Source organism: Gymnoscopelus microlampas, assembly GCF_963454915.1.
Source record: "Gymnoscopelus microlampas genome assembly, chromosome: 13".
NCBI lineage: Eukaryota > Metazoa > Chordata > Actinopteri > Myctophiformes > Myctophidae > Gymnoscopelus > Gymnoscopelus microlampas.
Window position 1 is genome coordinate 14,189,566 of NC_139950.1, and position 15,529 is coordinate 14,205,094.

The 15,529-nt window shown below is 40.6% G+C and overlaps 1 protein-coding gene across 2 annotated transcripts in view; it reads right to left on the reverse strand.

Annotated features, from left to right (window-relative positions):
• Positions 1-204: 204 nt before the first annotated feature.
• Positions 205-15,529, reverse strand: part of LOC311059345 (adhesion G protein-coupled receptor E5-like) — a 32,211-nt gene continuing 16,886 nt past the window's right edge. For both annotated transcript variants that reach the window (XM_084077175.1, XM_084077174.1), the window contains 9 exons: positions 13,861-13,980; positions 12,556-12,746; positions 12,236-12,427; positions 11,902-12,096; positions 9,683-9,903; positions 6,186-6,377; positions 4,054-4,222; positions 2,377-2,445; positions 205-2,142 (listed from right to left, as the gene is read on the reverse strand). In XM_084077175.1, coding sequence (XP_083933301.1) covers positions 2,104-2,142; positions 2,377-2,445; positions 4,054-4,222; positions 6,186-6,377; positions 9,683-9,903; positions 11,902-12,096; positions 12,236-12,427; positions 12,556-12,746; positions 13,861-13,980 — 1,388 coding nt within the window. In that variant the 3' untranslated portion in view covers positions 205-2,103. The remainder of the gene's footprint in view (positions 2,143-2,376; positions 2,446-4,053; positions 4,223-6,185; positions 6,378-9,682; positions 9,904-11,901; positions 12,097-12,235; positions 12,428-12,555; positions 12,747-13,860; positions 13,981-15,529) is intronic.

Below are 15,529 nucleotides of genomic sequence, written 5' to 3' on the forward strand. Positions count from 1 at the left end.
TGTTAAGAGGATTTTAAACCCAAGAAAGGTGCTTCATTATGAGATGAAACATTTAAGAACACAGTACCAACTTAAACATAAAAGACAACAGAAAAATGAGATCATATACATTAAAACGGGAAAGGCTGACATATTTGCACTTACAAATTAACCAAAGAATAAACATTAGGCTACATACCGTCAAAGAGACAGTGAAGTCACTGTAAGTGTCTGTGACACTTGTCCTTCTAACTTCAATTGTTTCTTTAGTTTGAAGTTAATTTGTTATTATTTTGCTTATTTTGGGATACCTTTATTCTGACACTTCCTGTTCCTGTGTATTTTGGGATACCTTTATTTTGACACTTCCTGTCAACAGACCAGACTTAGCTGAGGTGTGCTAGCGTTACGCACACAGATCCACTCACTGCCGGTCAGAGCAGAAAGAGACGCAGTCGCACATCAGCGTGTTTCCTTCACAGCGCGACATGGTACGAAATGTTTGTTTGCTTTAACGTTCTGTGGCCTATTTGTAACCTGTAACCCTGTATTCTACACTTTAAATGCGCAGTTGGAGTAAGTAGTATTAGTATTGTTCACAGTGCCTGTTGGGACGTTTGGGGGCAACTAAATGATCTTTTGAGTTACCTGAAGCCAAGGTGGTTTTGTATGCAGCCCAGCACCCTTTTGATAGCGGAGCGAGGTACAGGAGTGTTCTTTTGTTTGTTTGTTTTGGATTTTTTTTTTAGCGGCACGATCCTGCTCTATACCTGACTTTGTCCGTGTTCACCGTCAACGTTCTGATTGGTCAGACCCGTCAACGTTCTGATTGGTCAGACCCGTCAACAAAGTGATTGGTCAAGCTTCACGTGACACATGGCTATAAACACATTATAAACACATATCGATGACATAATGTATCAAAGGCGCCGCTATACCTTCACACAGGGTGTGATTTTTTATTTTTAAATTTGGGATCTATTAATTGTTTGTCTGGTATTTTTATTTGGTTATGGTACATTTTCGGTTGGTATTTGCATACTATAAATTAACTATTTTATTGTTGAATTGTACTTTGAAAGTGATACTTTGAAATGCACTTATTTTATTGTTGAGTGAAACTATGAAATTATTTAATATGATAACAGTATTTATTTCTATTTTATAGTTTTCCCGGTGTTGCAAGAGCTTCATTCTGTGTTGAAGAGAAAATAAATACACCCGTTGAAACCATCCACCTTCGTCATCATTCAAATCCAAGGGCCGCTACAGTCACAATGATTATAGGCCTACATAAACTTTATAGCTTCGTAACTTCTATTAGCCTACTGATCCACCATTATCCAGCTAATGGTGGGGTCCTGAATTCAGCGACATGACAGTGGCTGCAAAATATATATCTGAGAGAACATCTGGAAGGAGCACCCACTGTATAGCAAAATAGAAAGAAAACCTCACAAAATATCCAAAACAATCCCCCCCCCCAGATTACCAATATAACATAATGTAAGAGCAATAAGTGAAATGTCACTTACTTTGTTCAACAAAAAACATATAATTGAAATGCAATGCAGCTGTCATAAATTAGATGTTATTAAGTAGGACTAATCCGAACACTATGTCACGTGAACCCTGGCCAATCAAATTCGGACGTCCCGTTTGTGACCGGATTTGGGCAATCATATCCGGATGTACCTGTAGGCTATATATCCATATATATATCAATTTATATACACCAGTTATTGTATGCCATATTATTAATCTACACTATATTGTAATGGGTTGATATTGTATCCATAATAATTATATAAAATATATTCATATATAATAACAATTATTGTTATTATAATAATAATAATAATAATAATAATAGCAATAATGATAATAAAAAAAGGGGTTCCCAATCCTTGTTTTTTTTTTGTCACTTTATATAGCCTATGTCTATGACACTTGGACAATAATGCTGCAGTAGCAGCATGTGAATCACAGGCCAAATGTATTATACTTTTATGTTTGTGTCCAAAAATCCGGAAATAAAAATGAACTGAACCGAACCCTTGATCAGATCAGACACCAGCAGAACAGGGTTACAACAATCAAGTGCCTTTGATTGCTAACGTTGGGTCAGAAGACTGAATCTCTTGTCTGAGGACTGGGACATCCCTAAAAAATGCACACACACACACACACACACACACACACACACACACACACACACACACACACACACACACACACACACACACACACACACACACACACACACACACACACACACACACACACACACACACAGAGAGAGAGAGAGTGTCAAGCTAAATGATGTGGGAGCAAATGTGTGTGAATATTTGAGGGTACAGGACAAAAACAGCTATATTACACTGTATTACTGCTTACTTGATGGTACTCCTGCTGTGTAGTAGTAGGCCTGCAGATAGAGAGTTTCTTGAGGTACCACTCTTTTACCTGTAGAGGGCAGCATAACATCATTGATGAATAGCAATCTCCCCTTCACTCCATATGGGATTTTTAACAAGTTTAAGTTGTTATCATTCACATCAGTTCATTAAAAAAATACATTAAATTATGCATACATTTGACAAATTAATAGTATTTTAAAACAGTCACCATCCTGTCACATGTACTTAAAACACTACATGAAAAGTGTGCAAATATGCTTTGAGGAAATGCCATGTGATACCAGGACACTGATTAAAGGTGAGATTCCTCATTAAAGTATGATTTTAAGCTTGTTTAACTACAGGGACTTCCCTTTTGCTCAGGGACTATACAGACTCCACTCGGGTGGCGTACATGCAGTGGGTCACAGAAGACACAAAAGGACAAACAAAGAGCAACATTGAAACAATGTTCAAAACGGCAGTTGAAAGGAGGTTGAGAGCATGCCAAAGGATCTTATCGAGATCGAAACCTTCCGAATTCCAAAACGGCCACTCTACCTCCTGAGCCACCTGGTGTTTTTTTATACTGAAATGTTTAAAAAACGTTTGCGCTACATCAGTTGTCAGTATTGCAACGAATTAGGTCCTTATTACAGTATATAATTTTTCATAATAATTTAGACCTACTTGCTCCTGCGGGGGGAATTCAGTTTTCTGCTTCACCCAGCTGATTGCTACCCCACAGTGGGAGTGCAGAGGGGGAGCATTTAGGGGTTAAGTGTCTTGTTCAGGGACACATTGCTGCATCGTACCTGGCTGGGACAACCAGGGCCTCTGGCTCCCCAGGCAGGCTCACTAACCATTCAGTTATGGCCGCCCCCAAAAATTAGGAATGCTTTACGAATTTGCGTGTCGTCGTATTTCCTTGGCCATATTAATCTAATATTACTTAAACATTAAAATAATAGTATAAAATAGGAATGCTTACCAAGACTTAAAGAATACAACAACACATTACTTGTCATACATCAATGAAATCTGTAAATTCAGTTGGCCTACTGTCACAAAAATGTCAGGCCTGTCACAACACCGTCTTGTCCTGTCACACAGGATATTATGATATAAAATGTATTATTTGAGAAGCTATTGATTAATTAATCTGTTGAACTGTGTCGATAAAGGTGGGTTTATATATCCATTTATGTTTTTGTAAAAAATATCCTATGTAAATAACTATCTGAGTGCCTGGTGGTTTCATTACATATGATTGACATGTTGATTATTTCTTATATGAATTATAATACCTATGTTAGATACAATCAGGGATATGTGATGAATAACAAAAGAATACAAGTATTTCTATCAAATTTAATGATTAAGAAACGATTTAAGGCGTGAAATGTGTATACTGTGTTTCTTTTATTCAATTATAAAAACATGCGTCTGCCCATATGAAAACGTTTCAGATTGAAGAATAAAATGTTATTTTCTGCAAGATTTTAAATGTATGTTTCTGGTAGAATGTCCCCTCTACATCTATCTCTGGTTTAGTAATCGCTTGTTGTATTCACGCACATGCAAGTGATTACTTAACAATGATATACAAGTGATTACTGTGTTTGTGCGTGTGTGCATGCGCGCGTGCTTGTTTATACAAAACAAAACCCATTACCTTCTTAGACCGTAGGCAGTGAAAGACAAATATTAGCATCCCCTGTAGACTATTTAGGATAGTGAAGATGTAGACCACTGCCACTGTCCCGTCTTCGAACAGGAACACCCCAAACACCCACGTCAGACCCAGCATGCACAGCAGTGCTATAGCTTGCCCTGTGAGCACTCTAGAGGGGAAGCAAGGGAGAAAGAGATGAAACAACCATATTAACCAGTGTAAAAATCAGGCATAATGCAATTCCTTATCAGGCTGCCCTCTAAGGATAGGTGGGTGGGCACTAGGGACATCTGGGCACCTCAATGTAAAATTAGCTAGTTTGTCCAAAATGTTAAAACATTTAATATTAGGCCTATAGTAATGTAAAGTATACATGATGCGAACATGCACGGTACATCATTTCATTTTATCCTTCAACTTCTTGTTTATAACCCAAAATTAATAAATCATTTAGAGTAGCCAATTCTTTTTTACCCCCTTTTCTCCCAAATGTAGCCATTATTCCAATGAATTCCTTTTTGAACCCCCCCCCCCCCCCCCCCATTTAATAACTCTGAGGACCCCGGACCCCCTGTTGAAGACCCCTGCTCTAAACACTCTCCAGCTGGTCCAGAACACGGCTGCATGTGTACTGACAACACCTAGTAAAAAGAGATTGTATCTCTCCCACATTGGCTTCTCTGCATTGACTCCCTGTCAAATCCAGAACTGAATTTGAAATACTATACCTATTTGAGCCTTAATTGGTCAGGCATCATAATACCTTAAAAGAGCTCATTGTATCATATTATCCTACTAGAACACTGCACCCTCAGAATGCTGGCTTAGTTACTTCTAGAATCTCCAAAAGGATGGGCGATAGAGGCAGAGCCTTCAACTATCGGGCTCTTCTCCTGTTTGGAACCATCTTACAGTTACAGCACACACCCTCTCTGCATTTAAGAGTATAGGCTTACATTTTTCTCATTTTGTTAAAGCTTATATTTAGGGCTGGCACAAGCTTGAATATGTCTAGATAGTTATGCTGCTATAGACTCATCAAGCTCCTCTCTCCTCCTCTCCCTCTCCATCATATAAGCATTCACATCCCATCAATACTGTGTGATTGCAATGTTACTAACTTGACCCCCCAAGTTCTGTTTGAGGTTTCTTCGAGTTTTTCCTTGGTACAGTCACCAAAGGCTTGCCTTGCTCATGGGGGTATTGTTGGGAGTATGGTCTTGGCCTGCACAATATGTCGTGTGCCATTTAAAAAAAAAGGTTATTTTTTTGGTGCACCGTTGTGCAACAGAGTTGAAATTAGGCTCTAGGGTTTGTCATCTGTAGAAAGCCAACAGACGGATATGAAAGATTATCTCTGAACCAGTGTTTTGTAACTGGAGGTTCGGCTGCAACATTGCACTTTATGTGAGAGTTTTGTGTGGAGGAAGACTGGGAGAGAGATGGTGACTGGGGGGGCGATGTGGAAACCAAAGGGAAGAAAATAACTATTTTAGATCAGTGGTTCTCAAAGTGCGGTCCAGGGGTTTTTAAATGAACCCTTACAGGCAGTGGTGGAAAGTAAGTACATTTACTCAAGTGCTGAAGTACAATTTTGAGGTACTTTTACTTGTGTATTTCCAATTTTCAATACTTTTACTTCTACTCCACTATCTCAGCAGAACATATTGTACTTTTACTCCACTGCAATTATTTGACAACTTTAGTTACATGCTCACAAAGCGACGCGTTATGAGCTTGTAGATCTGGTATTTTCAAATAATTTCTATACATTTGGAAACTTGTGAAGTGGGACATTCTGCAAATTTTACTTTTACTTTCAGTACTTGCGTATATTTTAATGCGAATGCTTTTGTACTTTTACTCAAGTAAATTTTGAATACCAGACTTTTATTTTAATTTATTTACCAATACCACCAAGTATTTCTACATTGTGGTATTGGTACTTTTACTTAAGTACAAAATGTGAGTACTTCTTCCACCACTGCTTACAGGTCTGTAAGTCTGTGAGAGTGTACAAATTGTTCTATTTGTGCACTAATTCCATTTCTGCCTAATTTCAACTCTATACAAACTCTATACAACTCTGCACAAAATTAAGTCAGTATGTGCACGTGCATGCACATACTGACTTAATTTTGTGCAGTTTGGAGTGGTCTTGGTTGGCTCTGTGCTGTCTGAGTGTGTCAGAACCACAACAGCCCGACAGCTGTTCAATCAGCTTCTGGACAATGAGGATGAAGAAGAACACGTTCAGGGCGATGATGCCAAACACAGGACCAATGAAACTCCAGATGAAGCCATGTTCCAGTGACAGCCAGCAACTAAAAGGGAAGACACATGTGTTCATGTTAGGGCCGCCAAGAAAGAAACAAAACAAAGTCAAGTAAATTTGTACAGTCTCAAAGTGGTGTACACAGGCCCACATTTAACAAAGGAAACAATATGACTGTAAATGACAGAGGATTGTGTAATATCATAATGTATACTGAAACCAACAACAATAATCAACCCAACATATTATTTTGGAGCAATGTCATCATCGACATCGATGGACTGCCATAAGTAAGTTTGTGTGTGTGTGTGTGTGTGTGTGTGTGTGTGTGTGTGTGTGTGTGTGTGTGTGTGTGTGTGTGTGTGTGTGTGTGTGTGTGTGTGTGTCCTGACGTTAAACTGCTCCGTTGTAACTACCATCATCAATGTAGTAGGTGCAGTGGATGCATTTGCAACTTCTGTGGACTATGTAGCTTGCATACAAGAAGGCACTACTCACTGGTGAAATCTACCAAAAGACGACGCTACCTAACGGCCCTTCCCGTGAACAGCTACCGGGAAGAGAGGCAATAGACCCTGTGGCCTTCCAGCGGTATGTCTGTCCGCTGTCGGAATAACAATGTGTGGACTTGGAGGCCCATAATGAGAGCAACTCAGAGAGCGCTTTAACACCAAGCAGCAGTGCAAGACTAAGAACTTTAGATACCCACGGACTGGTTGTTGGAGGGTTTCGACTAGCCTTGTTCGACAAATTGGGTTGCCCAAAGACGAGGCAGAAAGGCTGGCAAAGTATTTTGCTGTCTCTGCTGCCATATACAGTATGGCAAAGCAAAGCAAAGTTTGTTGTTTACCCAGGGTGTCGGACTAAGTACGAAACTTGTTTCCAGCCGGACCCTGCATGGAAGCCTTGCTCAAGGGCTATTCAGCGGTGATTCATGATCGATGTGATGAATTGGGGAATCGAACTAGGGACCTTTCGGTATCAAGGCCGCCCCTCTAACCACTAGGCCACCGCTGCCACTATCGGCGGAGCGGAGCCGCCGCGGCGGAGAGCCGCTGCTTGTGCCCATGGAGTGCTGAGTGACATGCGTGTTGTATCTATCTATCTACAGTATCTATCTATCTATCTATCTATCTATCTATAATTTATTGTCACATTGATCTCCTCAGAAAACACTTCATAGATTTTAGAAATAGAATGACTTGTTTTCATAACATTAGCGTCAGTGCTAGGCTTGATAAACAGGTACACTCATGGTACACTGCATAGTTTTAACAGACTACGGGGGGAAAACTCTGCCGTTTAGTTTGTTTATCCGCTGCGTGCTCCGCACTAGCGCCGTCCTCTCTATGTGCGCTGAGGCACGGCACTGACGGCAGCAGCGCACAGTGGAGAGGGGTGGGGTATACAAGTTAGGCAGTGATATTCACCATAAAGTGTTGGAAATTATTCATATTTGATGAGAATCTGTCAAGCGGACAGTATTTTCTTTGTGTATCTGGGGATTTTGTGGTTGACATTTCAAAATAGAATCGTCTTATTTAGCTACTTCCCCCTATTGTGTCAGGATTTTCCATGCCACATTTCATACTTGTAGACCAACACAGGAACTACAAATTTCACGCCCACTTTTGAGACAGCGCCTCCAGTTGAGGTCCGTTCGAATGATGTACTGCAGCTGCCAATGCATTCCCTATGAGAGGATGAGAGTTTAGCCTACTTTTAAAATTATCCTACATTAACTGGAGGCGATATTGATTTAAATAAAAATATGTTTCCAAATGTATGGAGTGTCTTTGTCAACATATCTTCTTGTTTTCTTAATAGTTGATGTGTTTCACATTTAATTTGACACTTTTATGGGTTACCCATAATGTTAACACAGCAGAGGGTAGACGGCAGACAGACAAGTAGTCGCATTTCAGTGACATCACTGTCTTTACGAGTGCCGAGCGTCCACTCTGAAGTGGGGAATTCTCATCCCAATCCCGACTGACTTTGTTAATATTTCTATATTTTGAACATCTCATAGGCTTATATTAATTTTCTACCCACCACGGAGCTCCGACGCTACATGACAAATTAAAACGTGTGGGATTACGGTATTTTACAATGCCTCTCATAGAGATTGCTTTGAGAGCTGCAGTTCATCGTTCTAAAGGACCTCGAGTAGCGGCGCTGTCTCAAAAGTGGGTGGGAATTTGTAGGCGCCCGTCACAGCCTGTGTTGGTCTTTATGTCTATTCATGCAATTGTATTACCCTAATATTAGCATTTACATAAGTTTTGCCAGAAATATTTACCAATAAAATGGGTTTTGGGACCCCTGAGACTAAATTGTCCAGAGTTGGGAGTGTTCAGTATGAAATGTGATGGTATATGCCAGCAGGACATAATTGTGAAAAAGGTAGCAGGAAACATCCTGAGAGATAGGCTTGGCTCCCAGTCTCATATGGCACCGGTGCAGAAAAAGGATAATCATTTTGTATTTTAAAGCAAAATGCCAGGCAGGAACAGGACTTAAACTCCAGTGGGCACAGGGCGCTGACAGCGGTGCTGTCCATTGTGCTGAAACGGTCTGCATCACTAGCACAACAATCTGGGAACCCATCGCCAAATAAAAAGGAAAAACAGCGCCCTCTGCTGTTTTTTACTTATTCACTTGGCTCTGGGAGGAGCTCAACGAAGCCCCCGTGCGCAAGGAAACCAGGGTTTTTGGTCTGCATTCAGCCTTTCACTTCCGGTGGTGCGACTATGTTTTCATTCCCACTAACAATATTTCTCCACGGAACACTAACACCAATTCTCCCAAAGAACATGGATCGTTTTGTTATAAGCCCACTTGTTTCTATGAGGAAAGAGCAATTTAAAATAACTTTCCGTGGTCTTGTCGGCTTCGAGGATGTTATTGTTAAATGAGTTTCGAGCACACATGCAAATCCCGCCCACTACATTTGATTGGGTAAAGCGCGGCCTGCTTCCTGATCTGATAGCACGCCCATTTGTAACCAATGCGTAAGGGTTGTCAAAACGGCTACCGACAGATCCAAACGCAGAGCAGAATCTGTTCTTGAGAGATTACTAGCACAATAACCGCAGACTCCCACCATAGGCTTCTACTGATGCTGTCAGATCACCTCTCAAGCTTCCAACAGTTGGCTCTGAAAGAAAACCATCAACTATAGAACTGGACTAGCTGATCACTCACTTTCTATGTTCAGCAATGCTTGCGCACTCTCACACACACACACACACACACACACACACACACACACACACACACACACACACACACACACACACACACACACACACACACACACACACACACACACACACACACACACACGCTTACTGTCGTTCAGTGCCATATCCCATAGGCCTGCTGATGGCAGATATCACCACTATGACCAGCGGTGTTCCATATCCCACAGTGTACAGGTACAGAGGTCGAATGGTGGCATTGATGACCACCTTCACCACCATCTTGTAGAGCAGGACCCCTTCTAACAGCATCCAGCAAAATGTCCCCAAGAAGAAGTAATGAAGCAAGGCCGCCACAAGCTTACAACCAACCTGAAAGACAAAATTATTCCACCCACGATTTCAACAGAAAGATTACCCCACCTCCCCACCAAAAAACTAACAAAGAACAACATTTGAATTACTAATTTATTTTAAATACTTATTTTGGGACCCTGAATACAGATTTGCACAATATACTTTTTTATAATAAAAAATATAATTACTCTATATTTCCTAAAAATGAATATTGTCTTGCTTGAGCGCAGAGCCCCACCAGGCTGGGTTGTCTACCCAGAGTTGTGTTGTGCACCACCATGAGCCTCATTTGATTTGGGGTGGTGGTTCTTCAGTCTACTGGGAGTGTGCATGCAAAGTTTCACACAGCAAGTGTTCATGATTTGTGGCATTTTGTGCAAAACGGGTCCCTCCCACAAACATTTGAAAGGCAATCGTAGCCAACGGAATGGAATCGTAAAAATACGACAGAACCATCTTGATCACACGATCACAGAGATAAGGTGTACCAATTTGGGTGAAGTCTGGACCTAAAACCTGTAGGAGTAGTAGCAAAAAGTGTGTTTTGCTACTACTCCTCAAATGCGCATTATTGTCATGGCCGAGTCTATGTTTGCACCCTGTCCGTCCCTCCATCCGTGTGTGTGTGGTTCCGCCTGTGTACAGCTAATCTCCGGCACCGTTGGCTGGATCGCAGCCAAACTGTGCACACCCACTCCCTGGATGCCAGAGCAGAATCTTTTCTACATGGGCCTGTTATAGCGCCACCAGGAGGCCGATTTTTGCATTCGCACTATGTTTAGGAACAAATGTCACCCTTTTAACATTGCCCTATTATAGCGCCACCAGGAGGCAGATTTTTGCAAAATATTTTTTTTTATATTACTTCTACACATTTTGTCCAAACATCACGCAAATCGGTACACATTATCTTTATAGTCAAGTGATCAAGACGGCTCCGTCCGATTTTTCATATTCCATCCTGATTGGCCCATTCCCAACATTGCGGGCCCACAATAACCTACCTGACCTGGCGGAGACTTATGCTCCACTTTTTCTAGTTAATGCTGTTCCTGTAGATGGTCGACTGCCATTTTCATCTGCACAACATTGCTTGTGTCTACTCCAAATGCCAAATCGTCCATTTAAGTAGCAAGGGGCATGTGATTTGCTATTAAAATACTGTGGAACGAATTACAACGCACTTTAAAAATGGATTCCATGGTCTCACTGGGTCAATTTAAAAACATGCTAGCTAATCTTGTTGTTTTAAATTGTCACTGTTTTAATTAATCTGTCTTTATTACAGTTTTATTCTTTTTTTTTGCTGTTTTCACATACATAACTTATTTTATCCTGTTGTTTATATTCATCGTTATTATTTACACTGTTGTATTATGCTTCTGTAATCTCGGCATCATTGAAAATGAGGGCTCTGCCCTCAATGTATCCCCGAGAAAATAAATAACGGTTGAATGGAGAAAAAAAAAACTGTGTAAAATTCATTTCAGTAGACACATACTGGTAGCTTCCTGTCATTATAGTGTTTGTCTATAGGGAAGGAATGGGGGAAATGAATGATGCAGGGTCCTAGCACTCGAGGATATTTAGGAACGTACACATCGACAGCAGTAGGCCTATTCATTAATGTAATTTCCTGACATTTCTGATACAATTCTAGTGCCTATTGTGAATAATATGAAAGATTATATCAAAAATAACTTCTGTCCCCCCCTCCCCCTTTTTTTCTACTCTGTACATATAGTGTTTTTTATTTATTTATGATGATATTGAATGTTTGGTGTTATTTTATACGTTGATGATTTTTTTGGTGTTATCCTTTTAGAAAAAGTGTTTGACTGTACTCTTGCTGTTTTTACATGTCTGTCTAATGAAATATTCATTCAATCAATCAAGACTCTTAAGGTCATGGACCGCTTATCTGTCACAATCGGAGTTGGACACACCCTGACAAAATGTATTTGTCCTACGTTAGAGACAGATCGAGTAAATAGGACAATAGTCCCTACAAACCTCAGATTCAGTCTGTGAAACGCCAGTGAGGAAGATCAAGTCGGCAATAAAGAGGCAGATGCAGAGGTGGAGGTGGATGGTGGTAGGAGTTCCCTTTATGGAGCGACAGAACCTGAAGGTGAAGATGCACACTGCCAGACACAGCAGAGAGGTGACAAGACCTAACATGGTCAGCAACTCCAGCTCAAAGAGCTCCTGTACAGGGAAATAGAGCGGGTTTACTAGTGTGTGTGTGTGTGTGTGTGTGTGTGTGTGTGTGTGTGTGTGTGTGTGTGTGTGTGTGTGAGAGTGAGTGTGAGTGTGAGAGAGAGAGAGAAAGAGACCCATGCCTAACCTCCAAGTGGTAGAGGGCCATGAGCACAGCAAAGCCTTTGATGTGTTTAGAACGACACACAGTGTGTGTGGAGTTGGTAGATTGTTGAGTGCAGCCATCTGTGGCCCAGGCCCCTTCCTCCCCCTCCTGTCCATGTGGTCCAGACTTCCAGTATGCACAGATGAATTTCACCTTAGAAGTATTCTTCTCCTCCTAATACACAATAAACACACCCATTATTATTATTGTTAGCAGTGTTATTTATGTATTTATTTTTAAACCGCTGACAGGATGATTACAAGGTAACAACATCTCGACCTAGACTGCTGCTATTGGCCCACCTGCAGGTGTCGCATTGTGAGAATGACAGGTTTGTCCAGGAGTTCTATGGACACTACAACTGACACCACTTTAGAGTAGACCTGGTAGTTAGGATCCACACCATCCTTCTGGTATCCACTGAGATGCTGAAAGGAGTGGTTAATGGACTTCTCAAGATTCTTGTAGCTCACCAACACAGTGAGCGCAAAACCTGTGAGAAATCAGAAAGTCTCTGTTGATAAGAATTATGTATGTATCGGCCCTGGACACACAAAAACACAAACACAAACATAGCGCTCTCCAATTATAATAGTAATAAGATAAGATATAGGAGTTTAGTGAGGACTTTGGAGGCGATGGCGTGGAGGATGCTATTGTACGTTGGGGGTGGGGGTGAAAGGGTAGGGTAGAAAATGGTAACATTTATTTAATGATTTTAAGGTTGCGGACGTGGGTGCAGGGTGCGAGAGTGAAGCCGGCACTGTTGAGTGAGAAATCCTGGGAGAGAGTTTGGACCAATGATGAAATGCTTTCAATTAACACCACAAAATGTTGTACATGTATCAGCAGATTATAACTTTTGTATTGCTGACACCCTGAACAGGGCTCCGTCATAAAAGAGATTGTATCTCAACTAGTGGTTCCATCTAGAGTTCGGGCCGCTATGCGGCCTTCACACCTACGCCACAACGCCAATCGGTCTGATATGCCCATATATGGAGATCTCTGTCTCTGTCAGTCCTTGTCCCTTTTATGCCCATATATGGAGATCCCTGATGTCATCAGTATATGCCCATATATAGAGATTTCTTTATCTGTCAGTCCATGTCCCTTTTATGCCCATATATGGAGACCCCTGATGTCATCAGTATATTCTCATATATGGGCATGCCCACTTTTGTGCCAATATATGGAGCTGAGTGATTTGTTGGAGCCTGATGCCATGACGACACATTGAGGTTAGACAGCACATTATTATTTGGTACACATATTTGGGCGTAGCTGCATTGGGAACTCCTTATATGCTTATGGCTGAGTCATGGTGACATGAGCGTGACATCAGAGGTCCGCATGCCCATCCGCCGGCTGGCCGACTTTAATATAGGATGGGACTTACCTGTTTAAATAAAGGTCAAATAAAGAAAAAATCTGACACAAGCACACACTGGCCCTCCTTATTATATTATATGTATTATTAGTTTGTTATATTGTGTTTTTGTGTTAGCACAGTCTTTGCGGAACATGTCACACCAACATTTAGCTGCTACCTGTATCAGAAGGTGAGAAATAAAGGGGAGGAGAGGAGAGGAGAGGAGAGTGTATACCAGGGTATGTTCCATTCCCAATTACTGTCTGCCAGTCAGTGTCTAGAGTAGCACTGGGAATGCTCAGATGAATTAGTCCAGTGGGTGGAGTCGTTCCCTTCCTCACAGCAAGCCCCGCCTCTATTCAAACACAAAACCCATTTCAGTGAATCTATGAAACTTATGAAATATCTATAATGCATTATAAACATGCTTATAATGCATTAGAATCTGTGTATAACACTGTATAATTATAGTTACCGTATACAAGTATAACTATAATCATAACACAGTATTAAACATTTCATCATGACTTACAGTATAAGATCAAACATAAATGCATTGTAATCTGCTTATGACACTGTATAATTATAATAATTATATTAAAAGCACCCACAAGTACACATAATGCAATCATAACACATTATAAAGCCTTTTATAATGACTTATGAATGAAGATCAAGAATTATAATAACTTTATAACTGCTCACTCACAGACATTTTCTTTTGGCCAGAATCAAGTGTGTTATAGTTATCATACTTATAATGCGTTATAATGTGATTATAAGTCACTATATGTGGTTATTTGGTGCTTTCATTAAAGTGGAAAAGAACAATACAAAACATTTCTACCTACACCTCCAAGAATGTCATTTCTTTACATTACCGGTGACCACTTATAGTCGTTCACACTATAATGCATTATAACAGTGATTATAATACATTATGAAATTATCATAATGTATTACATGAACATTATAATACACTAACCTGACAAAAACATGTAAAGGGCCAGTCACACTGAGCACTATAACTATAACAATAACAATAACTATAACTATAGGCCTATCGTTCAACATTGAATTTGTTATAGTTGTGGTGTGGACTTTTTAGCCTATAATGGCATGCCCACAATTGGGATGTCAGAGTTAAAGTGGTTAGGAATACTTTAGAAAACCTGAAGACTGGGATGTTATCCACTGTATATACTGTAGGCCTACAGGCAGGTGGCAGTCCTGAGACAGGCATTAAATGTGGCATGGTGCAAGTATATTCCATGTTTGGGATTTCAATAATTGGGTCTTATCAGTACAGACAGTGCTTCCATCTTACATTGCAGGAGTAAAGGGGCCGCTTAACTGCAAAGGTGAATGGGTGCGTATTATTCTTAATATGGTTTACAGTATGTAGATGGCTTTTCAGAGGACAGAGTTACTTGAGGACAGGAGGAGACAGGAAGTTCTACCAGCTAAACTAGTTTTTTGTTCGTCAACGTAGCTTCAATAGTTGTGGTTTCCATTAACCATAGAGCCATAGGCCCTGTCGTCTATGTTGATGAGAAAGTATGCCGATGGAAGAACAGGACTTGAGAGTCAAAACAGATAATTATGTACATGACGAGTGATGAATGAAGGGCATGACAGGATTTAAAGGAATGCAGTGTCACAATAGTTGCAAATGCAAAGGTGCCTAACTTTGATCAGAGGTGAGGAGGAGGTCTGATGGTGTGGCTGTGGATCCAGGGTTTCCATGGATTATGCTTGTTGAGTGTTATTATAATTTAGTTGTTATTGTTATTATTGGACACTATGAAACACTTTCTCTCAACTGACGAAAATGTGCTTGTCCAGTTCTGCCCTCCTTTGCCTTGGTGCTCCTTCTCAACATGATGACATGCCATGTTTTTGCT